This window comes from Rhinopithecus bieti, unplaced genomic scaffold (genome assembly GCF_001698545.2).
Source record: "Rhinopithecus bieti isolate Rb0 unplaced genomic scaffold, ASM169854v2 scaffold_495, whole genome shotgun sequence".
NCBI lineage: Eukaryota > Metazoa > Chordata > Mammalia > Primates > Cercopithecidae > Rhinopithecus > Rhinopithecus bieti.
The window spans coordinates 1,390,315-1,418,192 of NW_016803120.1; the positions used below are offsets into that span (position 1 = coordinate 1,390,315).

The 27,878-nt window shown below is 42.2% G+C and overlaps 1 protein-coding gene across 2 annotated transcripts in view; it reads left to right on the forward strand.

Moving 5' to 3' along the window:
- VPS39 (VPS39 subunit of HOPS complex) overlaps window positions 1–27,878 on the forward strand; it is a 48,490-nt gene that overhangs the window by 8,720 nt on the left and 11,892 nt on the right. The window contains exons 2-12 of one of the 2 annotated variants that reach the window (XM_017861618.1): window positions 236–301; window positions 6,451–6,483; window positions 6,984–7,048; window positions 7,703–7,745; window positions 8,600–8,694; window positions 9,946–10,044; window positions 10,441–10,533; window positions 13,154–13,337; window positions 19,260–19,380; window positions 19,492–19,612; window positions 23,816–23,945. In XM_017861618.1, coding sequence (XP_017717107.1) covers window positions 236–301; window positions 6,451–6,483; window positions 6,984–7,048; window positions 7,703–7,745; window positions 8,600–8,694; window positions 9,946–10,044; window positions 10,441–10,533; window positions 13,154–13,337; window positions 19,260–19,380; window positions 19,492–19,612; window positions 23,816–23,945 — 1,050 coding nt within the window. The remainder of the gene's footprint in view (window positions 1–235; window positions 302–6,450; window positions 6,484–6,983; window positions 7,049–7,702; window positions 7,746–8,599; window positions 8,695–9,945; window positions 10,045–10,440; window positions 10,534–13,153; window positions 13,338–19,259; window positions 19,381–19,491; window positions 19,613–23,815; window positions 23,946–27,878) is intronic. The other variant, XM_017861681.1, reaches the window with a different exon arrangement.

The window sequence follows — 27,878 nt, forward strand, 5'->3', positions numbered from 1 at the left end:
ATTGAGCCAGTGACATTTTATCCTCTGATATGTCTAGCCTAGTAATTATTCAATAAATGTATTTTAATTGGTTGATTCTCAAACATTAGTATAAACTTTCCTTAGCTTTGCAAAACACCTGCTATCAAAAGCAACTCATTTTCTTGACACATTGATTTCTGATGACAAGCCCCAGCTAAAGAAATAGGGTTATACTCAAGCTGATTGACCTTTCTCAAAGCTGTTTTTTTTCCAGAGGAATGGCTTCTTGTGGGAACCAAACAAGGACATCTTCTTCTCTATAGGATTCGGAAGGACGTTGGTAAGTGCATATTGCTCATGAAAAAATAATAATAATGATAATGTTTTAATAGTCAGCTAGTATAAAACGGTAAAATCAGTTATTCCTGGACCATTGAAAGAGAGAGTGAAGGTTAGAGGGAGCACAGTGGGAAAATGGGGAGAAGACTTGAGAATGCCTAGGGCTTTTCTCCTTCAAACTGTATTGCCCTACCTACATCTGGGAGGTGAGGATGAGTTGCTGGTTTACTTATTACTGAATTACTTATTACTGGTAGTGAGTCTCTAAGGAAAGAGGAGGTGGTGGTTTGCCTCCTCTTTTCTTAGAGACTCACTACCAGTAATAAGAAATACTATTAATGGGAATAAGATTCCTGTATCTATGGTGTGGTGGTAGGAAAAAAAATTAGGAAACATTGGTTTAAAATATCTTGTTAGCTTATGAGGGGTAGACCAGGAAGAGAGGACCAGGGTTTCTGTTCATGTGCACTTCCCCCTGGCTGCGTGACTGTGAGCAGGTTCTTTCCAACATCAGTTTTCTATAAACTCTGTCTCACAAAGTTGTTGGGGCAGATGCAATAATAGGCTTAAAGAAACTGTGAAAACTAAAGTTGTAATCAAATGTGACTGTCAGTAACGTAGAGTAATAACTAAAGTATTTGAAATGTATTCTGTTGAAGAGTGTTTTTTTACTGGGGCAGAAAGTACCTCACTGCCCTTCCCTGTTTTCATTTCTGTGCTCTCTTTATGGAGAATAGATGTGTTGAGGTATTATGCCCTGGAGCCACTCTACAGAAATCTGCAGTTAATTTCATACCTTTCAATCTAATATATATTTCTCTGGTAAATAGCTTAAGAGATAGCTTAAGATAAATAGAGCTCTCTTTAGGAACCTGGAGCAAGGGTAACATGGGGGGGAAAAGCACCTTACTAGTGAACCCGGCAAAGAGGAAGATATCCTGGTCAGTTTCTGCAGCAGGTGTAGGAAAATAAACCAGAGAATAAAATAGAGAATTTATTTCATTTCTAAGTTTTTCAACTGTCCTCTAAATCAGGGGTCAGCAAACTTGTTCTGAAAAGGTCCAAAGAATAAATATTTTAGGCTTTGCAGTGTTGTAAGTACTTAACTCTGCCATTGTAACATGAAAGCAGCTGTAAGCAATATATAATGAATAGGTGTGGTTATGTTCCAATAAAACTTTATTTACAAAAACATGCAAAGGCCTCAGTTTGGCCCTTGGGCAGTACATTGTTGATCTTTGTTTTAATGTTTTAAATTTTTAATTCTTGGCTAGGTGAAGTGGCTCATGCCTATAATCTCAGCACTTTGGGAGACTGAAGTGGGAGGAATGTTTGAGGCCAGGAGTTTGAGACCAGCCTGGGCAACATAGCGACACCCTCTCTACTAAAAATTAGCTGGATGTGGTGGCACGTGCTTGTAATTCCAGCTGCTGTGGAGGCTGAGCTGAGAGGATCGCTTGAGCCCAGGAGGTTGAGGCTGCAGTGAGCTGTGATCGCACCATTGCTCTCCAGCCTTAGCAACAGACCTTGTCTCAAAAAAAATTTTTTTTTTTAGTTCTCAGAGCCAAAATATTTGCATTCTGTGATATTTACCTGGTCTATAATTTTAAAATTAAGCTCACATTTTAATTTTAAAGCTAAAAATGCTTATCTTATTCAGCATTCAACAACTGTTTTTTGACTCTCTACTTTCAGATGTAAGTGGTGATCAGAAATTGAAAACAAGACTTTAAAAATGAAGTCTTTTAACACAGTATAGACCTAAACTGGTAATATGAGCGTTAATCTGGCTTGGAACCCCGGTGGCGACTATTCCTTGCTCTGTGACCATTTTATCATGTCAACTTTGACAAATTAGTTAATGTTCCTGGGCCTCAGTTTCTCCATAGGTAGCCTAAATATAAGACAATTAGGAAATCAAACTCTGATTTGAAACTTTTTCTTCAAGAAATGTCATTTTTCCCTCTACTCTTGGTGAACAGTTTAGTTCTGGCCCAGCTCTGGCCTGGTGTGGGCCAGAAATAGACCTGGGCCTGTGTGAATAAGTTCTAGGGTTAGTTTGGTTTCTAGATTTGAGGTATTTCAAGCCTAAATAGGTCTATGGGTAGGACTGTCTTTCTGAGGAAAGGGAGGGATAATAGGGTCCAGAAAAGACCAGGGCTAGGGATCGTGGGCTCTGATCTGATCCGAGTCATTTCCCGGGAGCTCAGTTGAGCCAGTGACATTTTTATCCTCTGATATGTCTAGCCTAGTAATTGTTCAGTAAATGTGTTTTTAATTGGTTAATTCTCAAACATGAGTATAAACATTTCTCAACAGACATCTCTAGGCTTCATTTTACTCCTTTATTTTTTGAGACAGGGTCTTACTCTGTTGCCTAGGCTGGAGTGTAGTGGCGCTATCCTGGCTCACTGTAGCCTCAACCTCCTGGGTTCAAAACATCCTCCCACCTCAGCCTCCCAGGTAGCTGGGACCACAGGCACACACCAACATGCCCGACCCATTTTTGTCTCTTTTGTAGAGATGGGGTTTCGCCAGATTGCCCAGGCTGGACTTGAATTCCTAGGCTCAAGTAATCTGCCCATCTCAGCCTCCCAAAGTTCTGGGACTACAGATGTGTGCCACCATGCCCAGCTAATTTTTGTATTTTTTTAGAGACAGGGTTTCACCATCTTGGCCAGGCTGCTCTGGAATTCCTGACCTCAAGTGATCCGCCCGCCTCAGCCTCCCAAAGTGCTGGGATTACAGGCGTGAGCCACTGTGCCCAGCCCAGTCTACTCTTATCTTGAACTGAGAGGGGTTAGATTAGTTCATGTCTGAGGCCTTTACAACTCAAGGTTTATTTCAGTCGTGCTGAGAAGCGTTCTCAAAGTGTGGTCTCTAGACCCCTGGGGATCCCCAAGATCCTTTCAGAGGACCTACAAGGACAAAACCAAGTTTGCAAAAACACTGAAACATTTCATTGTTTTTTTTTTCCCACTGTATTGACATTTACAATGATGGTGCAAAAGGAATGGTGATTAAAACTGGTGGGCATCTGAACACAAATCAGAACAGTAGCACCTAACTTCAAATAGAGACTTTAAAAAAACAAGAAAAAAAAAGTGGTACCAGGCTGTACTAATAGTCATTGTGTAATTCTCACCATGGGCTCACCATGCGTTTTTGTTTGTTTGTTTGTTTGTTTGTTTGAGATGGTCTCACTCTGTCACTCAGACTAGAGTCCTGTGGCGCAATCGTGACTCACTGCAACCTGTAACTCCTAGGCTCAGGCGATCCTCCCGCCTCAGCCTCTCAAGCAGCTAGGACCACCAGCACACACCAATGTGCCCAGATAGGTTTTACTTCTCATAAAGATGAGGTGTCTCTTGTTGCCCAGGGTGGCCTCAAACTCCGTGCCTCAAGTGATGGGTTGTTGTTGTTTTTTCTTTCTTTTTTTTTTTTTGAGACGAAATTTCACTCTTGTCACCTAAGCTGGAATACAGTGGCGCATTCTCAGCTCACTGCAACCTCCCCCTCCCAGGTTCAAGCAATTCTCGTGCTTCAGCCTCCTGAGTAACTGGGATTACAGGTACCCACCACCACACATGGCTAATTTTTGTGTTTTTAGTAGAGACAGGATTTCACCATGTTGGCCAGGCTGTTCTTGAACTCCTGACCTCAGGTGACCCACCTGTCTCGGCCTCCCAAAGTGTGGGGATTACAGTCGTGAACCACCACGCCCGGCCAGTTGTGTGTGTGTGTGTGTGTGTGTGTGTGTGTGTGTGTGTGAGAAAGCTAGTTTCACTTAAGAATGTTCTTGGTTAGGCAGTAAAAGTTGTTATTTTTATTGTATTTTGACTTTTGGCAACACATCTTTTTAGTAATCTCTTGTGATATGAGAAGTACACATACAGTACTTCTGCTGTGTGCTAAGGTGTGAAGTCCGATGGCTGTCTTGAGGGAAAAATGCTTGTGTGATTGAGTTATGAGCTAAACTGGCTACTTTTTTCATGGAGTGTTGTGTTTGTTTGAAGAATGACAGGTTGTGGTTTTTTCAGACCATTTGGATATTTGGCAGGTTTTTTTTTTTTTTTTTTTTTTAATGAGCAAAGGGAATCTGTTACTTTAAGGTAAACAACTGGCAGTATTTGTTGTGAACAATAAAGTTAGAGCTTTCAAGAAAAAAATAGAATTGTGGAAAACTTGTGTTCACCCCCCTGAGTGTGACAGCTTCTCCATAATTAAAGATTTTTTCTGATGAGATTGGGGGTGATAATAATGAGTGTCATTTTTTAACATCCTATAATGAAATGTAGGTCTCGATTGGAAAATCTGCATAACTCAGTAAACCAACATTTTCCAGATGACGAATGCATGAAGTTTTAAAATCATGTGTGAGTAAAAGATACAATTCAAAGTGTAAGGTAGACCAATGTTTTTTGACGTGACAAAAAATGAAAAGTTCATTGACAAGTATGAGATTTCACTTTACGAGAAATTACATTTGTTAAGTGTTGGTATAGTGTCAAAGAATAATCTGAAAAATCTATTAAAGTACTTTTCCCTTTTCAACTGTATATCTATATGAGGACAGATTTTTTTATCATATACTTCAACCAAAACAAATTAAATTATCAAAACAGATTAAATGCAGAAGCAGATGTGGGTTCTTATGGGGTTATTGTTGTTTTTTAATACATACATGTTTTTAAACGTATGTATGTTTTTAAATACATACATGTTTTTTTTTTTTTTTTTAGACGGGGTCTCGCTCTGTCGTCCAGGCTGGAGTACAGTGGCCGGATCTCAGCTCACTGCAAGCTCCGCCTCCCGGGTTTACACCATTCTCCTGCCTCAGCCTCCCGAGCAGCTGGGACTACAGGCGCCCGCCACCTTGCCCGGCTAGTTTTTTTTTTTTTTGTATTTTTTTTAGTAGAGACGGGGTTTCACTGTGTTAGCCAGGATGGTCTCGATCTCCTGACCTCGTGATCCGCCCGTCTCGGCCTCCCAAAGTGCTGGGATTACAGGCTTGAGCCACCGCGCCCGGCCACATGTTTTAAAATGTATGTATTTAAATTTCTAATGTAAATATTCATGTATATAATCCCCAGAAAAGTTCTTTGAAGTCCTCAGTAATTTTTAAGATTATCAAGATTTGGAGAAAAAAAAGTTTAAGAATCTCTGCCTTAGAAAATTCTATTTGTAAAGAGAATTATAGGCCTGGAGCAGTGGCTCACACCTGTAATCCCAGCACTTTGGGAGGCCGAGGTGGGTGGATCGCCTGAGGTCAAGAGTTCAAGACCAACCTGGCGAACATGGTGAAACCCCGTCTCTACTAAAAATATAAAAATTAGCCAGGCGTGGTGGCACATGCCTGTAATCCCAGCTACTCCAGAGGCTGAGGGCACAAGAATTGCTTGAACCCAGGAGGTGGAAGTTGCAGTAAGCTGAGATCGCACCACTGCACTCTGGCCTGGGCAACAGAATGATACTCTGTCTCAAAAAAAAAAAAAAAGGAGAATTATTAAGTGCAATAATAAGGCGCTTTGAAGTGTAGGAAGTGTCTGAATTGTTTTTTTCCTCATGAAATGTAACAACAGAATACCAGGGCACACTCCCTGCAACTTTAGGGCCCTTTCTTCATCCCCTCTACTGAAGGACGCATGGAAGAAGTGAGACCAGCTTTGGTGACATGAGTTCTTATGGCTGCCCCAAAGAGTCTCCCTGATTTCCAGAGGACAAGGGCAGAGCTAGGTGTGGGGAACAACTCAGGTCAGCAGTGTGAGCATCCTGTCCATGAACTAGAAGGCAGGTAGCAGGGCATGGGCTCAGAGCACAGGCTTTACAGTCAGCCTGGGTTTGCTTGTAGGCTCCCTCACTGGCTGTTACCTAACTGCTTTACCCCTCAGGGCCCTCAGATATGAGCTTGGAATAATAATACCTACTTCTCGGGAGTTGTGAGTTTACAGAAAAAAAAAGTATACATTTTTAAACCCAGAACCCAGTATGTAGTTATTGCTTAATGATAGCTGCTCTGATGATGATGATGATGATACTCTCTTTTTGACTCATTGGTGACTTTTGAGGCTGAATATTTTTGTCATCCCCAGCAAGGCTGAATTCACATGTTTGTATGGTATATAACTTTCTTCCCCTTTTTTGTAACAGTGCCAGCAGATGTAGCATCACCTGAAAGTGGCAGTAAGTGTAGATGCATTCAGTTGCCTTAGCTCTGGAGATGGGTTTGAGTGTTTGCTCTGTCTCCATGATACAGGACTTAGAGTAGTTGCTGGAAATTAGTTGGTCTGGATCTGAGGATGCTTTGCGCTGGGTTTCATGGCTTGGGCTCTTATATTTGACTGTTACTTTTTACACTCTTCCTTGTGGAACACTTTGCCAAGGTACTGATGATGCAAGATAAGATCTTCAGACTCACAAGTACCTTGCAGCTTCAGTAAACTTTGTGTGATCCTTTCTGCTGATGCCAAGTGAAGGCGCATGAAACGCTCCGCTCTAAAACTGGAGTTGAAAGCATCTTACAGTGCTCGTAAGACAGCCGGCTATTTAGATCTCTGATTTTTAGTCTTTCAGGAACTTCTAAAGATTTATGTAGGAGAGCAGTATGGAGCAGTATTTTTCTAGTAGTGGTTTTATATGTATCCCTGTATTTGGAACTTCCAATGTTTATTTCTTTTCCATAGGTTGTAACAGATTTGAAGTGACACTAGAGAAATCCAATAAGAACTTCTCCAAAAAGATTCAGCAGGTAAGCAGTGATGGCAGTCCTTATAAGAATATTTGACTTATAGGAGACCCGTCAAACTAGAATTTTGGTCATGTTATTTATGTATTTATGTATGTATGTTTTTTTTTTTTTTTTTTTTTTGAGGCGGAGTCTCGCTCTGTCACGCAGGCTGGAGTGTAGTGGCGTGATCTCGGCTCACTGCAAGCTCTGCCTCCTGGGTTCATGCCATTCTCCTGCCTCAGCCTTCCAAGTAGCTGGGGCTACAGGCACCCACCACCACGCCCAGCTAATTTTTTGTATTTTTAGTAGAGACAGGGTTTCACTGTGTTAGCCAGGATGGTCTTGATCTCTTGACCTCGTGATCCACCCGCCTTGGCCTCCCAAAATGCTGGGATTACAGGCGTGAGCCACCGCGCCTGGCCGGTAATGTTATTCATTAACTCTGAATCCTCTTCTCTTTGACCTTCCATTTATCCAGGGGTCTCTGCCCATATATCATGTGCCTGAGCCTCTCTCACAAGCAGAAATGATAATCACAGAAACTATAATGCCCAGAAAAATAAGTGAGAGCCCTGTAACTGGATAGGCTCCATGGTCCATCTTCAGTGCTGAATGAACATTTGCTAAACCTTGTCAGAAATGTTTAATTGAACCTCATGATTTGCTGTTTTCCAGATCCATGTGGTTTCCCAGTTTAAGATTCTGGTCAGCTTGTTAGGTAAGAAAAGGAGTTGCATTTGTATCCTGTGTTTAAAAAGAAAAGATATGACTGATTAACCCTTTCATGGTTAATTTGATAGTGGTTACTTAACAATGAACAGACGTGTTCCAAACCTGGTATGACAGGGTACGTGGGTAATAAAGGCAGCAGCATCCTCCATAAACTCGAACTCTCCTCTCCAAGGAGTCTCACTTTATTCATTCATTCATTCATTGATCAAATATTTATTGAGCCTATTCTATGCAAAGTCTGGACTAGACATTGGAGATAATAAGTTCAGTGAGACATCATTGATATCTTTGAGATGTACGTTCTGATTACAAAGACTAAATGACAGGAAGTAATCACGATACAATGTGGTAAGTTACAGTGGCATGATCTCAGCTCACAGCAGCCTCTGCCTCCTGGGTTCAAGCAATTCTCCTGCTTCAGCCTCCCGAGTAGCTGGGATTGCAGGCACCCACCACCATGCCCAGCTAATTTTTGTATTTTTAGTAGAGACAGGGTTTCACCATATTACCCAGACTGGTCTCAAACTCCTGACCTCAAGTGATCTGCCTGTCTCGGCCTCCCAAAGTGCTGGGATGACAGGCATGAGCCACCGTGCCTGGCCAAGCTCAAATGTTTGAGGAAGAAAATATCCAAGTTTAGAAGACCAGGTGACCTCTTAAATGTTTTGTGCTGGTTATAGGTGAGAATGAATCATCTTAGTGAAACTGAAGGTACATCTTCAGCCAACATCTGCCATTTGCTTCTTCTAGATGTTAACACAGTTACTTTTTTTGCCTCAATAGTGGCTCTACTAGAGAATTATGATCATTGATTCTGATGTTATACTTCCTCCCAAACAGAAAATAACATTTATGTCCATGACCTATTGACATTTCAACAAATCACTACGGTTTCAAAGGCAAAGGGAGCATCACTGTTTACGTGTGACCTCCAGGTAAGTTTACCCGAGATGAAATTTGGCTTTATGCTTTAATCAGTACAGTTTTTCCTACATCATTCCTACCATTAGATGGGAAGAATAACATTGATGATCCATACCCAATGGAGACTCCAAAGATCATTTTTTTTCCCCCTAAGATGGAGTCTGTTCTGTCGCCCAGGCTACAGTGTAGTGGCATGATCTTGGCTCACTGCAACCCCTACCTCTTGGGCTCAAGTGATTCTCTTGCCTCAGCCTCCTGTGTAGCTGGGACTACAGGCATGCACCACCACGTCCGGCTATTTTTTGTATTTTTTAAATTAGAGATGGGGTTTCACCATGTTGGCCAGGCTAGTCTCGAACTCCTGACCTCAGGTGATCCGCCTGCCTTGGCCTCCCAAAGTGCTGGGATTACAGGTGTGAGCCACCACGTCTGGCCCAAAGAGAATATTTCATTGTATTAGAGAAATTTCTCGATTGGTGCGCATTGTGAAGTTGAAGCGTTTGCGTTCCCTGTGTGTGGGTTAATGAGAATCTAGTGCTATCAGCAAGAGGCAACTAACCACGGACAAAAAGCTTGTCCTGGACAAGCCATTATTGGGAAAGCAAGACTGTAACAATATCATGAAGGCAATTATAAGACATTAAATGGACTCTTGTTCTAAACAGATCACTGAGGTCTTTGTCATTAGGGACTTTTCATTGTTTAGAAAAGACCTCTCTCTTTATTTTTGCCAATTTATCATTCTTGCATTCTTCAGAATCTGCCTCACCCCTCTACTCAACTTACCATTTTTTAGCATTTATGTTCTACAATGACACTGCATCATTTTATGCTTAGGAATATTCTTTCCCTTGCTCTTTAAAGGCGTAAAAGTGGGCTTGATGTCACTAGCACATGGTCACGCCTGACCCAGCATGCGTTGACTGCCAGGAGCAAGAAACATTTAAGAGAAAAAAAGGGGAAAGGAGTTATATAGGGGAAGGACTGCCCCCGGATTTTCGCCTCTGAATTGTGAATGTCCATGTGATTTGCTGGTGCTGTGGTCTTTGGCTGGCAGCCCTTCGGGAGGAAGTGTTCCTCAGTCACTTGTTTCTTAGTGCATCTTAGAGAATGATGTTCTGCGCAGCTTTCCTGGCAGGATGACTGTGTCACAGGGAATTTTCAGACTGGTAGCCATTTCAAGGTAGACAGTCTCTAATTTAGTCATCACTCAGTTAGGGAGAGTCATTGTATTTTCATTTGCTCTGCGTGTCTCCTCCCAGCACACAGAGACCGGTGAGGAGGTGTTACGGATGTGTGTGGCTGTAAAGAAGAAGCTGCAGCTCTATTTCTGGAAGGACAGGGAATTTCATGAATTGCAGGTAAGTCCTCTGTTCCTTGGCCCATGGATTGAGTAGGAACTGCTGCAGTAGCTCAGTTCTAATGAAGTTCAGGATTCCAGTCTTGTCGTTCTACACAGATGAATACTCTTGGTATGAAGTGCATGAGAGCTTGTTGATGCTTACTTGTAATGTGAGTCTACAGTGTTTCTACAGGTCGGTTTATTTCAAAGTGGGTTTTTACCTTTTCCAAATGTACTTTGTCCAGTTCATGGACTTGTATTTTTATTAAGGGTGGTTTCCTGGCCTTGTGCCTGTAGAATTGTGCCCGGTGAGGGCGAGGGTTGTTTTGCAGAATGGAGGTTGCAGAATAACAGGAAAGTCATGATTTTTAAAAAAAATGTTTATTTCATTCAGATCCTTGCTCTCTTTTTTCAGGGGGACTTTAGTGTACCAGATGTGCCCAAGTCCATGGCATGGTGTGAAAATTCTATTTGTGTGGGTTTCAAGAGAGACTACTACCTAATACGGGTAAAACCTTATTATTTTGCAAATATCATGAGTTTATCTTGGGGAAGATGATTATGTGCTCCGAACTCCAGGTCAAGAGACAACTTTAAGTAGAGCTTTTGGCATAACAGGATTTGTTATTTGTATGTGTAGTTATCATTCATGCTCAGCACTTTTCATAAGTAAGATGTCTTATTCATGACTATTTGGACAAATAATGAAGGCTGCTTACCTCTGCCCAGTGGATCATCATGGACTGCTATCCTAATTCTTCAGTGCTCAGGAATTATAAACTAATTTTAGTATAAACTTAAGTATTTTTAAGAATTTGAGTTTCGTCTTCTGCCCTCCTATCTTTTTGTATATTTTGTACTAAAAGTGATTTTCAAATTTCAAAAGCCACAAGTGTTTATTACAGAAAATATAGATAAGGAGATAAAGGAAGTACAAATCAACCATAGTCCCCCCACTCAGAAATAGTCACTGCCAACTTTTTGGTGTATGAGCTTCCATCCTATTTGTAAAAATACCATGTTATACAATTGTTTTATAACCTGTGTTTTCTCATAACATAAGTTGTAAATATCCATGATGTTGTTTTTCTCCAATATGCATACTGTATGTAGAAAAGATTGATACACTGTTCGTTTCATTGAATAATCTAAATCTCTTAGCTTCATACCCCACTCGTAATTCAGACATGGCAATTCTAGAAGCTTTTCTCTCTGTCTTCCACTGGGTGAGCTCTTCATTGTTTTTTTGTTTGTTTGTTTGTTTGTTTGTTTGTTTTAGGCAGGGTTTCCCTGTGTCACCCAGGCTAGAGTGCAGTGGCAGGATCTTAGCTCACTGCAACCTCCGCCTCCTGGGCTCAAGCAATCCTCCCACCTCAGCCTCCCAGGTAGCTGGAATCACACACGCCTACCACCGTGGCCAGCTAATTTTTGTATTTTTTGTAGATATGGGGTTGCAATATGTTGCATAGGCTGGTCTTAAACTCCTGGGCTCAAACAGCCCTCCTCCTCAGCCTCCCAAAGTGCTGGGATTACAGCCACCATGCCCGGCCCCATTGTTACCTTGTTAATATATTTGTTCGGTCTTTGTATCATTTGAGTATCCTAATTTTATCAGCATCAGAGTTGCAGACTCCAGAAGGAGTCACTGCTGTGCAACTGACTAAATAGCAATTAGGCCTATAGATGGTGAGAGAGCTCACAAGGAGTAAGGGAACTCAGCAAAAGCTGGAGTTAAGGCTCTCAGTTCTCTGACTACCTGGGATGCTGACCTCACCTGCAGGGTGGGAAATCTTGCCTTAGGACCAGGTTATTCAGAAATTACTTATTTACATACAGTAAAATGTATTTTTTTGGTGTACAGTTCTGTGTTTTGACAAATGCTTAGATTTATGTGACTAATGCCACAATCAAGATTCACAACACTACCATCACCCCCCAACATTCCCTCGTGTTACCCCTTTGAAGTCAGCCTCTCCTTCTGTTCCCAGACCTGTAGTAACTACTCATCTGCTCTTCATCTCCTATAGCTTTGCGTTTTCCAGACGTCATATAAATTGAATCACACAACATGTCACCTTTTGAGTCTGGCTTCTTTCCCTTAGCAGAATGCATTGGAGATTCATCCATGTTGTTGTGCGTGTTAATAGTTTATTCTTTTTCATAGCTGAGTAGTAGTCTATGGCATGGATATTTGTTTATCCATTCATCAGTTGATGGACAAAGTTGTTTTCCACTGGGCGCAGTGGCTCATGCCTGTAATCCCAGCACTTTGGGAGGCAGAGGCGGGCGGATCACGAGGTCAGGAGATCGAGACCATTCTGGCTAACACGGTGGAACCCCATCTCTACTAAAAATAAAAATAAAAAAATAGCCTGGTGTGGTGGCGGGCGCCTGTAGTTCTAGCTACTTGGGAGGCTGAGGCAGGAGAATTGCTTGAACCCAGGAGGCGGAGGTTGCAGTGAGCCGAGATTGCACCACTGCACTCCAGCCTGGGTGTCAGAGCAAGACTCTGTCTCAATTAAAAAAAAAAAAAGTTGTTTTCAGTTTTTAGCAATTTTGAATAAAGCTGCTAAGACATTTGCATACAAGTGTTTGTGTAAACATACATTTTCATTCCTGGGCAAATGCCTGGAAATGGGATTGCTGGGGCATATGATAAGTGTATCTTTAAGGGGCATATGATAAGTGTATCTTTAAGGGGCATATGATAAGTGTATCTTTAAGGGGCATATGGTAAGTGTATCTTTAAGGGGCATATGGTAAGTGTATCTTTAAGGGGCATATGGTAAGTGTATCTTAAACTTTATAAGAAACTACCAAACAAAAAGGCTGCCCCATTTTGCATTCCCACCAGCAGTGAATGCGAGTTTTAGTTGCTCTGCATTCTCGCCAGCACCTGGCATTGTCAGTTGCCAGGCTAGATGCTTTTCTTTGCATTAGAGAACAAAAGAACGGGTTTTATATTGTGATAACAAAGCTTATTATAATGAACTCCGTAACATTTTCTTATGTCAAATGAGGAATATTATTGGCTTCTCTAGGTTTCGGGTTCTCTCTGGATTTTTCCAGCCTGTATTCCTGCCTCTGGCTGGGGAATGCTAGGTGACTCACTCTGTTTCTTCCTATAGGTGGATGGAAAGGGGTCTATCAAAGAGCTCTTCCCAACAGGAAAACAGCTGGAGCCCTTAGTTGCACCTCTGGCAGATGGAAAAGTGGCTGTGGGCCAGGATGATCTCACCGTGGTACTCAATGAGGAAGGGATCTGCACACAGAAATGTGCCCTGAACTGGACGGACATACCAGTGGCCATGGGTGAGACCAGCAGTAGCTGCTGTTTCCCACTTTGGGTTGGGGTTGTGTGCCATTCCTGCAAGAACGGAGTCCCATTCGTAGCTTTGGCAGACGCTTTACATTGTGTCATTCACTTTCCGTTCCCCTTCTTGTAAGTAGATGACATTTTAGGGTCATTAAAAATGGGATAGTCTAGTTCTTGCAGGAAGTTGAGGGGGAAAACATGTTTTCTGTTCACATGTTTATGTGAACAGAAATGTTTATTTTAGGAAGTGATTATCTACCGCTATTTTTTTACTTCTTAGTTTTTTTTCTTCCTCCTTTTTTTAGGAGTTTTGATTGTGACCTCTGCCAAATAGACTACATTTGGAAATGAGTGGAAATTCGTTGTGTATTCCTATAGTATGAGTAATTCCATATTGAAGGGTTTTTAATGTCGTAATTCCATGTTGAAGGGTTTTTCTATTGTTGCTATTTTGTTGTTGTTGTTGCTTAGAGGCACAGACAACATTTAGGTGATTTAGGTGTCAGTCTCTATTCTACGCATTAGGTGCTTCTGTTCTTATGCTTGCTTCAGGTTCCCAGCTCTCCACAGTGGAATTGCTTGGAAACATATAACCACTCTTGCCTCATTTTAGTTTCAGTCAGAAGAGTGAGTATTACTAAAATAGTTGCTGCTGTGAAGTGGGATATGCTGACATGCTTTCTGTCTTTAAACACCCCTGTCTCTGGAAACAAGGGTTACAGTCCTGGATAAAGAGACAAGACAAGGCACTGCTTAAGGTGTTAAATTGGATGAGTTAAAATTCGGTAGTTCAGAGAAAGGGAAGTTTGTTGTTTAGTCAGGAAGAAGTTTCATTACATAGGTAAGATTGGACTAGGTCAGGCAGGGAGTTTGGAACCTGGCTTGAAGAAAAATTTCCATTCAATCTAGGCAGAAAGCAGTTTGATAAATGAGTAGAAGTCCAAAGACATGCCAATTTGGGAGAGGGCATTACAGAGCCTGACTTAACACAGGTGGTCTGAATTACAGAGCAGTGAAATAGGGCTCGTTGTTACATGCCCATGAGAAGGTCTGGGAGGCCAGTAGATTCCTAAATGGCAGAATGTCTTGATAAAAGCATCATGTTCTGGCCGGGCGCGGTGGCTCACGCCTGTAATCCCAGCACTTTGGGAGGGTGAGGCAGGCAGATTGCCTGAGCTCAGGAGTTCACGACCAGCCTGCATAACATGTTGAAACCCTGTCTCTACTAAAATATGAAAAAAAAAAAAAAAGCTAGCCGGGCATGGCGATGTGTGCCTGTGGTGCCAGCTACTTGGGAGGCTGAGGCAGGAGAATTGCTTGAAGGGAGGCGGAAGTTGTGGTGAGCCGAGATTGCACCACTGCACTCCAGCCTGGGCAACAGAGCGAGACTCCATCTCAAAAAAAAGCATCATGTTCTAGGGTGATTATTCTGGTTGTGGTTAGAGACGAGTAGTCCAGAAGGAAGAGAAATCAAAAGGTCAGTATTTTAGAAGGTCCAGGATTACGGATAGTAACAAGTTTGAGGGGCTTACGGGGCTTTATGGGAGGTTTCCTGATGTTCTAGGGGACCTTGTTTTTCCTTCAGAAAAGGAACGTTGGTAGATGAGTTTAAGAGGCATGTAATATGATGGTCAAGTGTGTTTCTGATTTCCCAGTGTGAGAGTTCCTGTTTTCCAACCTTCGTTAGTGCCTGGGGCCTTCATCGGTGCTTCTCAAAACCATGTCTGTGTCTTACTGCTGAAGTACATTTTGAGGCACTTGCCCTGTGAGGTCTCCTTTGACCCACAGGCAGGATTAGTCACTTCTCCTTGGTGCTTCCGTAACCCTTTCAGATATCTCTGTCACGGCAACTTGTCACACGTGAGCAATCTGTCTCCTCTGTTCCTGTAGGAGCTCTGTGAGGTCTGAATGCATGTCTTGATCCACTTTGAGTCATTACTACATAGTACAGTGCCTGAAACATCAGAGCAACTTAGAAAATGCTTGCTGAATAATTGCAGCATTATCCTCGTCAGTCATTATTTATATGCCTGCTGTACACCAGCCAATCTCCCAAGTTTTGGAAATATAAAGAGATCCAGACCATCTCTATTGTCAACAAAAGATATGACAACCAAAGGGGTTTCTGTTATAGATTACCTTTTTAATTAAATGAGAACGTATTCAAGTGGGCCAGATTTTAAAAGGAGAAAGAAGTTTTACATATGTTTTACAAGTTAGCACTAAAGAGAATTGTACTAACTTTTCAAAATGAGGCCAGCATAAAAAGAAAAGAAAAAATTCAATATAAAACAATACGCTTTTAATTTTATTTTCTGGTAGAATGAAAATATCAGCATAATAATAGCAGTAGCATTCAAAATGATAGAACTACAACTTAGTTCTCAGGTTACTCATTTCTGAGTTCCCTCCTAGCTTTGAAATTTTATTGTACTGTTCATTGATAGTATAAATTGCAAATATAATAGGAAAAACTTTTTATCAGATAATGGATAATTAAACCAGTGCAGCGGCTCATGCCTGTAATCCCAGCACATTGGGAGGCTGAGGCAGGAGGACTGCTTGAGCCCAGGAGTTTGAGACCAGCCTGGACAACATAGTGAGACCCTGTGTCTACAAAAAATAAATTTAAGAAATTAGCTGGGCATTGTGCTGCACGCATGTAGTCCCAGGACTTTGGTGGCTGAGGTGGGAGGATTGCTTGAGCCTGGGAGATGGAGGCGGCAGTAAGCCGTGATCACACCACTCACTGCATTCCAGCCGGGCCTGTAGAGAGAGACTCTGTCTCAAAAAAAAAAAAAAAAAAAAAAAAAGGATAATTAGGAATATAAATTCATAGCAGATTAGACACACTAAGAAATTATTTTTATGAATATATTCTTTGAAGTTAAACTTCTATGTGGTAATTAGGCATGTAGTGGTTTGCTTTTTACTAATTTTTTTGCTTTTAAAAACATTTTTATTTTTAAATGTAAAAAACACATAACATACAATTTATCACCTGAGCCATTTTTAAGTGTATGGTTAAGTGGTATTAAGTATGTTAACATTGTTGTACAATAGATCTTCAGAACTTTTTTATGTTGCAAAACTGAAACTCTATAATACCCCTTAACAACTCCTCAGTTCTCCCTCCAGCCCCTGAAGCCGCCGTTCTCCTTTCTGCTTCTATGAATTTGACATCTTCTAGATACCTCGTATAAGGGGAATCATACAGTATTTGTCTTTCTGTGACTGCCTTATTTAATTTAGCATAATGTCCTCAAGGTTATGCCTTCCTTTTTAAGGCTGAACCTTAAAAGGGTAATATATATTCCACTTAAAATTTAGGTAATAAAATAATTACTTAAAAAGGTAATATTCCACTGTATGTATATACCACATTTTGTTTATCTATCCATCTGTTCATGGATGCTTGGGTTACTTTCACCATTTGACTACTGTGAATAATGCTGCTACGAACATGTGAGTGCAAATACCTCCTTGAAATCCTGATTTTCAATTGTTTTGAATATATACCCAGAAACGGGATTCCTGGACCACATGGTGATTCTATTTTTAATTTTCTGAGGAACCACCATACTGTTTTCCATAGCGGCTGCACCATTTTACAGTCCCACCAACAGTGCACAAGGGTTCCAGTTTTTCCATATTCTCGTCAACACTTGTTATTTTTTTTTTTTTTTTTAATAGTAGCCATCCTAAAGGCCAATGGGTGATATCTCACTGTGGTTTTTTACTAATTCTTGATATAGTACAGAATATAGTCATAGAAAATATTTCTATTATCTCTAAGTTAGAGAAATTACGTTTCATATAGTATACAAACAATACCTTTATTTTACAGTTCATTGTAAGGTAAAGCAGATTCTTATTCAGTCTTGTTCTGAGATTTGTGTTTTTAAAGATATGTTTTGTGTTGCTTATTGTCTAAATTCCCTCTATGTTAAATCTCCTTCACCATACAACTTCTCGAATATTGGAAGACTTGATTTGCAGTGATTTTATGGTTTTGTCAGCTCTGCTTTTTGCATACTGACTTCTTAAGGACTGTGTGGGATTGTTCTGCTTCATCCAGCATGTTAAGCTTTGGACTGTCACATGCCTGTCAAAAAGTATAGAAAATATAGTGGATTTATTAAAAGTTATTTTCAAAAGAGAGAGGAAGAGTGAAGAAAAGGAGTATAACCCAATAATTTGTACTGGATCAGAAGGGTAAATTTGGGGTTATGGATAGATGAATCAAAGGTGTTTTTTTAGATATAATAGAGGAAAACAATTGTAAGACTTAACAGCAAGTATCAAATAGAAATGCCTACACTGAGAAATCTGCCCAGCCACCTTCTCCGTGTACCATTAAACCATTGTCTTAGTTCATTTGTGCAGCTATAAGAGGATACCACAGGCTAGGTAATTTATAAAAACAGAAATTGGTTTCCTCACAGTTTTGGAGACTTGGAAGTCCGAGATCAGGGTGCCAGCATCTGGTGTCTTGTGAGGGCCTTCTTGACGCTCCTTCACATGGTGGAAGGAGAAGGGCAAGAGAAAGATGAGCTCTGTGTTATCACATGGCAGAAGAGAGAGAACCCACTCCCACAAGCCCTTTTTATAGCACATTAATCTGTTGATGAAGCTGGAGCCTCACCACCTAAACACCTCCCATTAGGCCCCACCTCCGAACACTTTTGCACTGGGGATTAAGTGTCCAATGCACAAGTTGGGGAGGGAATAAAAACAGTCAAACCATAGCAGCCATCAGGTGGAGCATCACACCTCCTTTTCTCTGTGGAAATCTCTAGCAGAAACAACGTTGGCTAGAAATGTGGAACTCTTCCCTTAGAGTAATTTCAGGGAGAATAGAATTTGCCTTCCCTGCCCCCCCTTCCTTTTTATTTATTTATTTATTATTTTTATTTTGTTTATTCATTTTTTGAGACAGGGTCTTGCTCTGTCGCCCAGGCTGGAGTGCAGTGGCACAATCTCGGCTTACTGCAAGCTCTGCCTCCCAAGTTCACACCATTCTCCGGCCTCAGCCTCCCAAGTAGCTGGGACTACAGGCGCCCGCCACCACGCCCGGCTAACTTTTTTGTATTTTTAGTAGAGATGGGGTTTCGCTGTGTTAGCCAGGATGGTCTCGATCTCCTGACCTCGTGATCCGCCCGCCTTGGCCTCCCAAAGTGCTGGGATTACAGGCATAAGCCACTGCGCCCGGCCTCTTTTCCCCCCTTTCTAAGAGAACAAAGAAGAGGTTCTGTTACCTGGTTCTCCCACTGATGCATTGTTATGGGCAGCTGCAACTGGCCTTTGGCCTGGCTTTGTGACTGATGAAAAGGGAGCAAGTGAAACTTTTATACAGTTCTTTGGGGAATAAGGCAGGAGTGGGATCAGGCGACTGTCAGCACAGCTGATGCGTCTTTTTTGTGCAAAAGATTTCTCTTATCATAACTCAACCAAAGCAATTTTTTTTCTTTTTCTTTTTTTAGAGTCAGGATCTCACTGTGTCACCCATGCTGGAGTGCAGTGGTGCAGTTATGGCTCATTGCAGCCTCAAACTCCTGGGCTCAAATCATCTTCCCACCTCAGCCTCCTGAGTAGCTGGGACTATAGGCGTGTGCCACCACACCTGACTAATTAAAAAAAAAATGTTTTTGTCGAGACAGTGTCTCACTAAGTTGCCTAGGTTGGTCTCAAACTCCCCGCCTACACGACCTTCCCACCTCAAACTCTCAAGTTGCTGGGATTACACGCCAATTTTTTTTTTCTTTCTTTCTGAATCACAGTGTAAGATCCTGGCTTGATACTTGACTAGTGGACTTTTTGGAGATCCATTTAAATGTATCTTAGAATGGGCAGCTGAAACACTCCATAAACCCAAAGCCTTAGACTGGAACAACTGCTTTATGTGTTCTCCTTCACAGAGCACCAGCCTCCTTACATCATTGCAGTGTTGCCTCGATACGTGGAGATCCGAACATTTGAACCGAGGCTTCTGGTCCAGAGCATTGAATTGCAAAGGCCCCGTTTCATTACCTCAGGAGGGTAAGGAATTTCTTTTTTTACTGTGGCTATATATTATCCCAAAGTTGTAAAGTCACCTGTGTCATCACAAAGCCTGTGATCTTTTGCTAATATTCTTACTTTTGCCTCCAGATCAAACATTATCTATGTGGCCAGCAATCATTTTGTTTGGAGACTCATCCCTGTCCCGATGGCAACCCAAATCCAACAACTTCTCCAGGACAAGCAGTTTGAATTGGCTCTGCAGCTCGCAGTAAGTCTCATTCATGACTAGTCTGCCTTCCTTATTGTTCTTGAAAGTAGGTGATTTGGGTGTCAATGTTCATATTTATTTTGGATTAGTAGGCTAAGCACATAGCTGAAAGTCCGGGGCCTTGGATACTAGGTCTGACTCCACCATAAAATATCTCTGTAACTCTAAGTGATTTTACTTTTTCACTTTATCTGTCCAATGTAGAATGAATATCAATTATAGTAATAGCACCTGGTAGAATTAATGTGAGGGCGGGAGCGGTGCCTCACGCCTGTAATCCCAGCATTTTGGGAGGCCAAGGCGAGCAGATCACCTGCGATCAGGAGTTCGAGACCAGCTTGGCCAACATGGCAAAACCCCATCTCCACTAAAAACACAAAAATTAGCTGGGCATGGTGGCAGGCACCTGTAATCCGAGCTACTCAGGAAGCTGAGGCAGGAGAATTGCTTGAACCCAGGAGGTAGAGGTTGCGGTGAGCCGAGGTCATGCCACTGCACTCCAGCCTGGGTGACAGAGCGAGACTTTGTCTCAAAAAACAAAAAAAAAATTAATGGGAGAATAAAATAATTTAATAGATATTGTATGGTCATGAAAAATTAAAGATAATGCAGACATTAAACTCTAGTAATAATCATAAATATGCTGTTATAGTCAAGTTGAATGCAACAACTAGAGGACCCCTGAAAATTCCTTTCCACAGTAGACTCCTATGTTTGGATAAGTAAGCTTTCTTTTGATATTCTGAAACTACTTCAAGTTGTTGTATTCAGCCAGGCTGCAGTCTTATATTTATGATGCTTGCTGTAATGTTTGCAAGGGATCTTGTTCACAGCAAAATAGTGACCACTTCTTGTTCCAAGGTTGATGTCAGAGTCTGTGTCTTGTTCTTTTAAACATCCTCAGTGATGATGATCGTCATCTGTAGGGGGTGGATTTGCTTTTAGGAAACAACCAAAAGACTTTCTGAGCCTAACCTAGTTGTTAAACCAGATATTGCTACTTTATGTATTTGGGGGTTTTTTGAGTTTTTTTGTTTTGTTTTGTTTTTGTTTTTTTGCGACAGGGTCTCACTCTGTCACCCAGGCTGGAGTGCAGTGATGCAGTCTTGGCTCACTGCAGCCTCAGCCTCCTGGTCTCAGGTGATCAGCCCACCTCAGCCTCCTATATTGCTAGGACCACAAGCATGTACCACCACACCCAGCTAATTTTTTTTATTTTTTGTAGAGATAGGGTCTCACTTTGTTGCCCAGGCTGGCCTTGAACTCCTAAGCTCAAGTGATCCTCCTGTCTCAGCCTCCCAAAGTGCTGGGGTTATAGATGTGAACCACCATGCCCAGCCTCAGATAGTGATACTTTAAAGAAGAGATTTTTATGAAGATGATAATAATAAAACTGAATTTCTAGGGTATCCTGTAAACAATTTCTGAAAGGAAAGCAATTTTTTAGAATGCAGATGCTTTTAGTTATCTATGGTGGCTACTCGTGAAGAATATAATAGTATGACATAGTTAATATTCCATAAAGATGATTGCTTTCTTGGAGCACTGAATTTCAGCATCTTACTGTTTTTTTTCTACTCATGCATTGTCCTGTATTATTTTATTTTCATTTTTAAAAATAATACAATGAATGCCCATGAACGCACCATCCCACCCAAGAACCATAATTTTATAACTTTTATAGTCCTTCCCATCCCATCCCTCTGCCTCTCCTCCAGATGTAATCATTATCCTAAATTTTGTATTTATCATGACCTTACTCTTTTACATATATATTTAAAATATATATTTAATATACAAATATATGTTTACATTTAAAATATGTATTTAATGATTAAACACATGTGTAATCTTTTACATATATTTAATATATGGAAGTATGTATTTAGTTTTTGAACTTTATAGAAAGGTTACGCAGTAGGAAACTCTTTAGTCTATTTTTCTCAGCAGGAAGGTCTCAGAGTCTTTCCAGTGATCTTCCTAGTTCAGGTTGTTTAATCTCAGGTAAAGAAAATGGAAGTGGGTTCCCATTTTTCCTTCTCTTTTCTAGGCTCATACTTATTTTGTGTTCTGCCCTTTTTATGACAAAAAAGGTTTGATTGCCATCATCTTAGTCCAGGAAGAACCTATCTTTTGTTTGAATAGATAAGCAAACATAATAGAACTTTCAGAGGGAAATTCCAAGCTAAACTTTGGCATTGATAAGTCCTGGAGCCAAGTGTCAGAGAGGGACAGTTCACTGTGGGCTGGAAAAGGCATCCTACGGCTGGACACTTGAGTTGACCCTTTAAGAATATGTTAGATTAGGATTAAGAGCAGGAAATGGAGCATTCCATTCCAGATGGAGAGGAAGTTAAGGGAAAAGTGTGGCCTATGTCTATCACATTTGGAACCTGTCCTGACTGGAGAAGAAGGTGTGGCATAAATGTCGGGGACTCAGCTAGATAAGGAGGCTGGCACCAGGTTTTGGAAGCCTTTGAAGCACCAAGCAGGAGAGGTGAGACCAGGGACAGCCACATGTTGGTGATGGCTTGGACTAGTGTGGCGGTAATAGGAAAAGAAAGGAAGGGGGAAATTGAGAGACATTTTGAAAGGAAAAACTAAATTTGATAAAGATTGGCTAAAGAGGTATAAAGAGAAAATAGGTTATGAGGAAGAAGCAAAGTTCATAGCAGCTGCATTTGTTTAGCTTTTACTGAGACTAGGACCTTTCCCAACAGTGCCAGCTATGCCAGATGGCTTTCTTTTTTTTTTTTTCCCCAAGACAGAGTCCAGAGTCTTCCTCTGTCACCAGGCTGGAGTGCAGTGGTGCAATCTTGGCTCACTGCAACCTCCACCTCCTGGATTCAAGCAGTTCTCCTGCCTCAGCCTCCTGAGTAGCTGGGATTACAGGCATGTGCCACCACGCCCAGCTAAGTTTTGTATTTTTAGTAAAGATGGGTTTCACCATGTTAGCCAGGCTGGGTCTCAAACTCCTGACCTGAGGTGATCCACTCACCTTGGTCTCCCAAAGTGCTGGGATTACAGGCGTGAGCCACCGTGCCTGGCCCAACCCATCCTTTATGTCTCAGATTAGGTCCCTCTTGGAATCCATGCTGGACCCCTGACTCAGACTGGATTGGGGACCCCTCCCACATGCTTGTCATCACTCTTACCCTATTTTGTTTTCATTTTGTGTTTTTAAACTAAACTAGGTTTTATTCAGATTTGACCAGTTTTTCTATTAGTGTCCTTTTTTCTGTTCCAGGATCAAATCCAGAAATCAGATTGCATTTAGTTGTCATGTGTCCTTAGTGTCCTCTGGTCTGTGACATTTTATCTTTCCTTGTTTTTCATGACCATGACAATTTTCAGGATTATCAGTTAGGCATCTCGTAGAAACCCTGTTGTGTTTTAATTGCGTATTTAGGCTTTTTTTTTTTTTTTGAGACTGAGTCTCGCTCTGTTGCCCAAGCTGGAGTGCAGTGGCCGGATCTCAGCTCACTGCAAGCTCCGCCTCTCGGGTTCACGCCATTCTCCTGCCTCAGCCTCCCGAGTAGCTGGGACTACAGGCGCCCGCCACCTCGCCCGGCTAGTTTTGTATTTTTTAATAGAGACGGGGTTTCACCAGGTTAGCCAGGATGGTCTTGATCTCCTGACCTTGTGATCCGCCCGTCTCGGCCTCCCAAAGTGCTGGGATTACAGGCTTGAGCCACCGCACCTGGCCGCGTATTTAGTCTTACAGTTAGATTGTAAGGGCAGCCTGTAAGGCGGATACCATGTGGCTGTCTCGTACACTTTGTTTTATTATTTATTTATTTATTTATTTTGAGATGGAGTCTCACTCTGTCACCCAGGCTGGAGTGCAATGGCACGATCTTGACTCACTGCAGCCTCTACCTCCTGGGTTCAGGTGATTCTCCTACCTCAGCCTCCCGAGTAGCTGGGACTACAGGCACTTGCCACCACGCCCGGCTACTTTTTTGTATTTTTAGTAGAGACGGAGTTTTACCATGTTAGCCAGGATGGCCTCGATCTCTTGACCTCATGATCCGTCCGCCTCGGCCTCCCAAAGTGCTGGGATTACAGGCGTGAGCCATCGCGCCCGGCCTTGTCTTGTACGCTTTGGTGTCTGTAGCTCCTAGCATCTTCTCTAACATCAAGAACATACTGAACCGTATTTGTTGAGTGAGTGAGCTCTTACCTATTCTGCTCTGTTATTAGGAAATGAAGGATGATTCCGACAGTGAAAAGCAGCAACAAATTCATCACATCAAGAACTTGTATGCTTTCAACCTCTTCTGCCAGAAGCGTTTTGATGAGTCCATGCAGGTCTTTGCTAAACTTGGCACAGGTAACAAGTGGTGAGGCCTTCATATAAGGAACTGGTGGAGGAGGGGAGCCTGGAAAGTATGGGGAGAAATGATAATAGACTTCTGAGAATGGAGAAAGTTTAGGCTCAGCTAAATTGATCCTCATACCTAGCAAGATCCTGTGGGGTGGCCATAGTGGTTACCTGTCTATACTCCTAATCCTGTGAATCTGGTCTTCTCAATAAATGTGGACTCCCAGTTTTCCAGTATGATATGCCCTTGCCATTAACGAAAGGTAGCAGCAGGTCATTCAGTTCAACAGATGGGTATTTGATCAGCTAGTGTTTATTGAATGCTGTTCTAGACCATATTCCTTGGATTAAACTGCAGATCATTTTTGAGAGCCAACACAGGGCAGTGCCATGAAGCCCTTCCTTTTCGTAGTGTCCTGAAACCTCTCGACATGACTGTAGTGGCGAGGAGCAGGTGCCTTGGGGTCTGCCTGAGATCCGGCAGAGTACTGGACCTCTCTGTGTTTCTGCTTTCTCCTCTGCAAAAAAGGGATGATCATACTACTGCTTACCTTAGAGTGTTGCTGTAAGGATTATATGAAGTGCTTTGAACAGTGTCTGGCACTTAACAAGTGCTCTGTAAGTGATGTTATTAGTATTGAATATCATTACTGTATATTCAAAACTGTATATTCCAGTTTTGCTTAATTTGGATCAATCTGTATATATACTTGGTTTGACTCTGTATCATACTAGTATCTCCTCTTCTCCTCTTCATTGCTTTGCCTTTTTTCTACCATTCCTCAACCTTGGCCAGTAATGAACTGTGGTAACTCCCTGTATCAGTCAAGATTCTTGGTTGCAGCCGGGCGCGGTGGCTCAAGCCTGTAATCCCAGCACTTTGGGAGGCCGAGACAGGCGGATCACGAGGTCAGGAGATCGAGACCATCCTAGCTAACACGGTGAAACCCCGTCTCTACTAAAACTACAAAAAACTAGCCGGGCAACGTGGCGGCGCCTGTAGTCCCAGCTACCCGGGAGGCTGAGGCAGGAGAATGGCGTGAACCCGGGAGGCGGAGCTTGCAGTGAGCTGAGATCCGGCCACAGCACTCCAGCCTGGGTGACAGAGCCAGACTCCGTCTCAAAAAAAAAAAACAAAAAAAAAAAGATTCTTGGTTGTGAGCAATGGAGACCAACTCTGGATCGTTTAAGTAGAATCTGGATAAATTAAGCAGAGTTTATTGGAATGTTAGGGTAATGACAGTTGGAAGAACCCATAAAATTGATGGGAGATTAGGTGGGGAATAGATGGAAATGAGGGGAGCTCTGGAGGCCCTCCCAGCTGGAAACAGGAAGCCAGAGAATGATCAGTTTGCAGCCAGGACAGGCTGGGCCATCCTGCACTAGCATAGCCACCTCCTTAGCCATATAAAAATTGCCACCTACAGTGTATTAGCTATCTAATGCTATGTCACAAATCTCCCCAAAACTGTATGGCTTAAAGTAACAGTAGTCATCCATCTCTGTTAGTACTTGTTGGTCAGGAATTTGAGAAGGGGTCAGCTGCACTGTCCTTGCTTCACGTCTCTCAGGCAGTTGTAGTCTTATGTCAACTGGGCTACCATCATTTGAAATCTGGACCGGGCTAGAAGATCCACTTCCAAGCTGGCTCACTCATATGGCTGACAAGGTGGTGCTAGCTGGAGCTGGGGGCCTCAGTTCTTGTCCAAGTGGGTCTCTCTTCAGAGCTGCTTGAGTGTCCTCATGCATAACAGCAGGCTCTTTCTGGAAGGAGTGTCTAAGAGACCTAGGCAGAAGCCTCAGTGGTCTTTTGTGACTCTCGCTCCTGCTATATTCTGTTGGTTTACAAGGGTCCTGCCATGTTCAAGGCAAGGAAGTTCAGACTTTGCCTCTTGATGGAAGAGTGTCATGTTATCTAAGAGGAGCACATAGGATGGGATGTATGATATATGTTGGTGTGTACCACACTGCTTGTCATCCTTGCATCATTTTCTCCAGATCAGGGGATCTGATTAGCCAGGATTAGGTCATGGTCTGACCCCCAGACTCTACCAGGGGTGGAGAAAGAGGTTTGGCTCCCCTCTGCTTCTGAAGGCAAAGGTAGAGCTATCCTCCCACCAAGACTCCACGTAGCCTGGAAGAGAGAACTTGCCCTTATCTGAAGTACCTAGAGTAGGCAGATGCATGGAGACCACAAGTAAAATAGAGGTTCCCAGGGGCTGGAATGGAGGGAGAATAGGGAGTAATTGTTATGGTTGGGCAGTTTCAATTTGAAATGATGGAAGAGTCCTGGAGATGGATGGTACTGATGGTTGCACAACAGTGTGAATGTATTTAATGCCGCTGAATTGTAGGCTTACAAATGGTTAAAAGGGTAAATACTGTAGCGTGTATATTTTACCACATAGAGACACACAGATTGTTGGATGAGTTGAAGTATCAGAAGACAGGGGTCTACTACTGGACATGGATATGGGCATATCCCTGTGACCCAGAGGTCAGCAAGTTGCTGCTGCTTCCACTGCCTAAGGCCTGCAGTGACCTCTGTGCCCACAGAGCTGGTGACTGGGTGTGGGCTGCTGTATCCAGGCAGGTGCCTCTACGGAGTGGCAGAGCTGTAACCAGACACTGGAAATGCCGAGTCTGCTGCACACACTCATGAGCTGGAAGAAGGAGGCTTCCATCTCACTTCCAGTTTCCAAATCTCATATCCTGTTTCTGGGTGGAACCAGATTTTCACTTAGAACCCTGACTGCTAGGGAGTTTGAGAAAAGTCGTTTTCAGTTTTATAGCCCCTGTGGACTAGAAAGGAGTAGAAATGGATAGGAAGTGCCAGTTGACCAATAAACAATAGCGTTCCACAGTATTATAAATTATAATAAATGTAAATTATAGTAAATTATATAACCAGTTAACCAGCCCCCAGTGGCAGTGAGGGGGTATGTTGGCTACTTACAGCATTTTGCTGTTACAATCTGGGAGTGGCCAGGTATGGTGGCTCATGCCTATAATCCCAGCTTTTTGGGAGACCAAAGAGAGAGGATTGCTTGAGCCCAGGAGTTCAAGACCAGCGTAGGCAACATAGTGAGACGTCATCTTTACAAAAAATTTAAAGGTAATTAGTTGTCAGGGTAGTACATGCCTGTAGTCTCAGCTACTTGTGAAGGTGAGGCAGGAGGATCACTTGAGCCAAGAGGTCAAGACTACAAGAAGCCAAGATTGTGCCGCTGTACTCTAGCCTGGGAGACAGCAAAACCCTGTCTGAAAAAAAAAAAAAAATCTGTGAGCATCTGTGAGAACATAAATTCTAAGGCAGAAGGAAAATGTCACCTCTTTGATATTGTTAATATGTACCATTTTGATTCTTAATGTAGCAGAACATTTTCCCACTTATTTATACTCTCTTGTCAGTTGGTCTTGTCTTTTGGTCATTTATCAAATGAAGTCTTACATTTTATTACCAATTTATGTGAATTTGTTTATCTAATCAACATATTACCCTCTTTTTAAAAATTTTTTTGAGACAGGGTCTCCACTCTTGCCCATGCTGGAGTATAGTGGCATGATTCACAGCTCACTGCAGCCTCGACCTCCTGGGCTCAAGCAATCCTCCCACCTCAGCCTCCCAAGTAGCTGGATACAGGCACATGCCACCATGCCCAGCAAATTTAAAATTTTTTGTAGACATGGGGTCTCACTCTCCTGCCCAGTCTTGTAATCAACAAATTAATCTGTTGCCATGTGTACTACAAATATATTCCCTAGCCTGTTGTCTGCTTTTTTTTTTTAGTGTTTCCTTTTTTGACATGAATTTTTTGTTAAGTTTCTTGATCTCTTCTACTTCAACATCAGCATTTTTCCTTAGAAATTTTTTATTCTTGGCCGGGCGCGGTGGCTCAAGCCTGTAATCCCAGCACTTTGGGAGGCCGAGACGGGTGGATC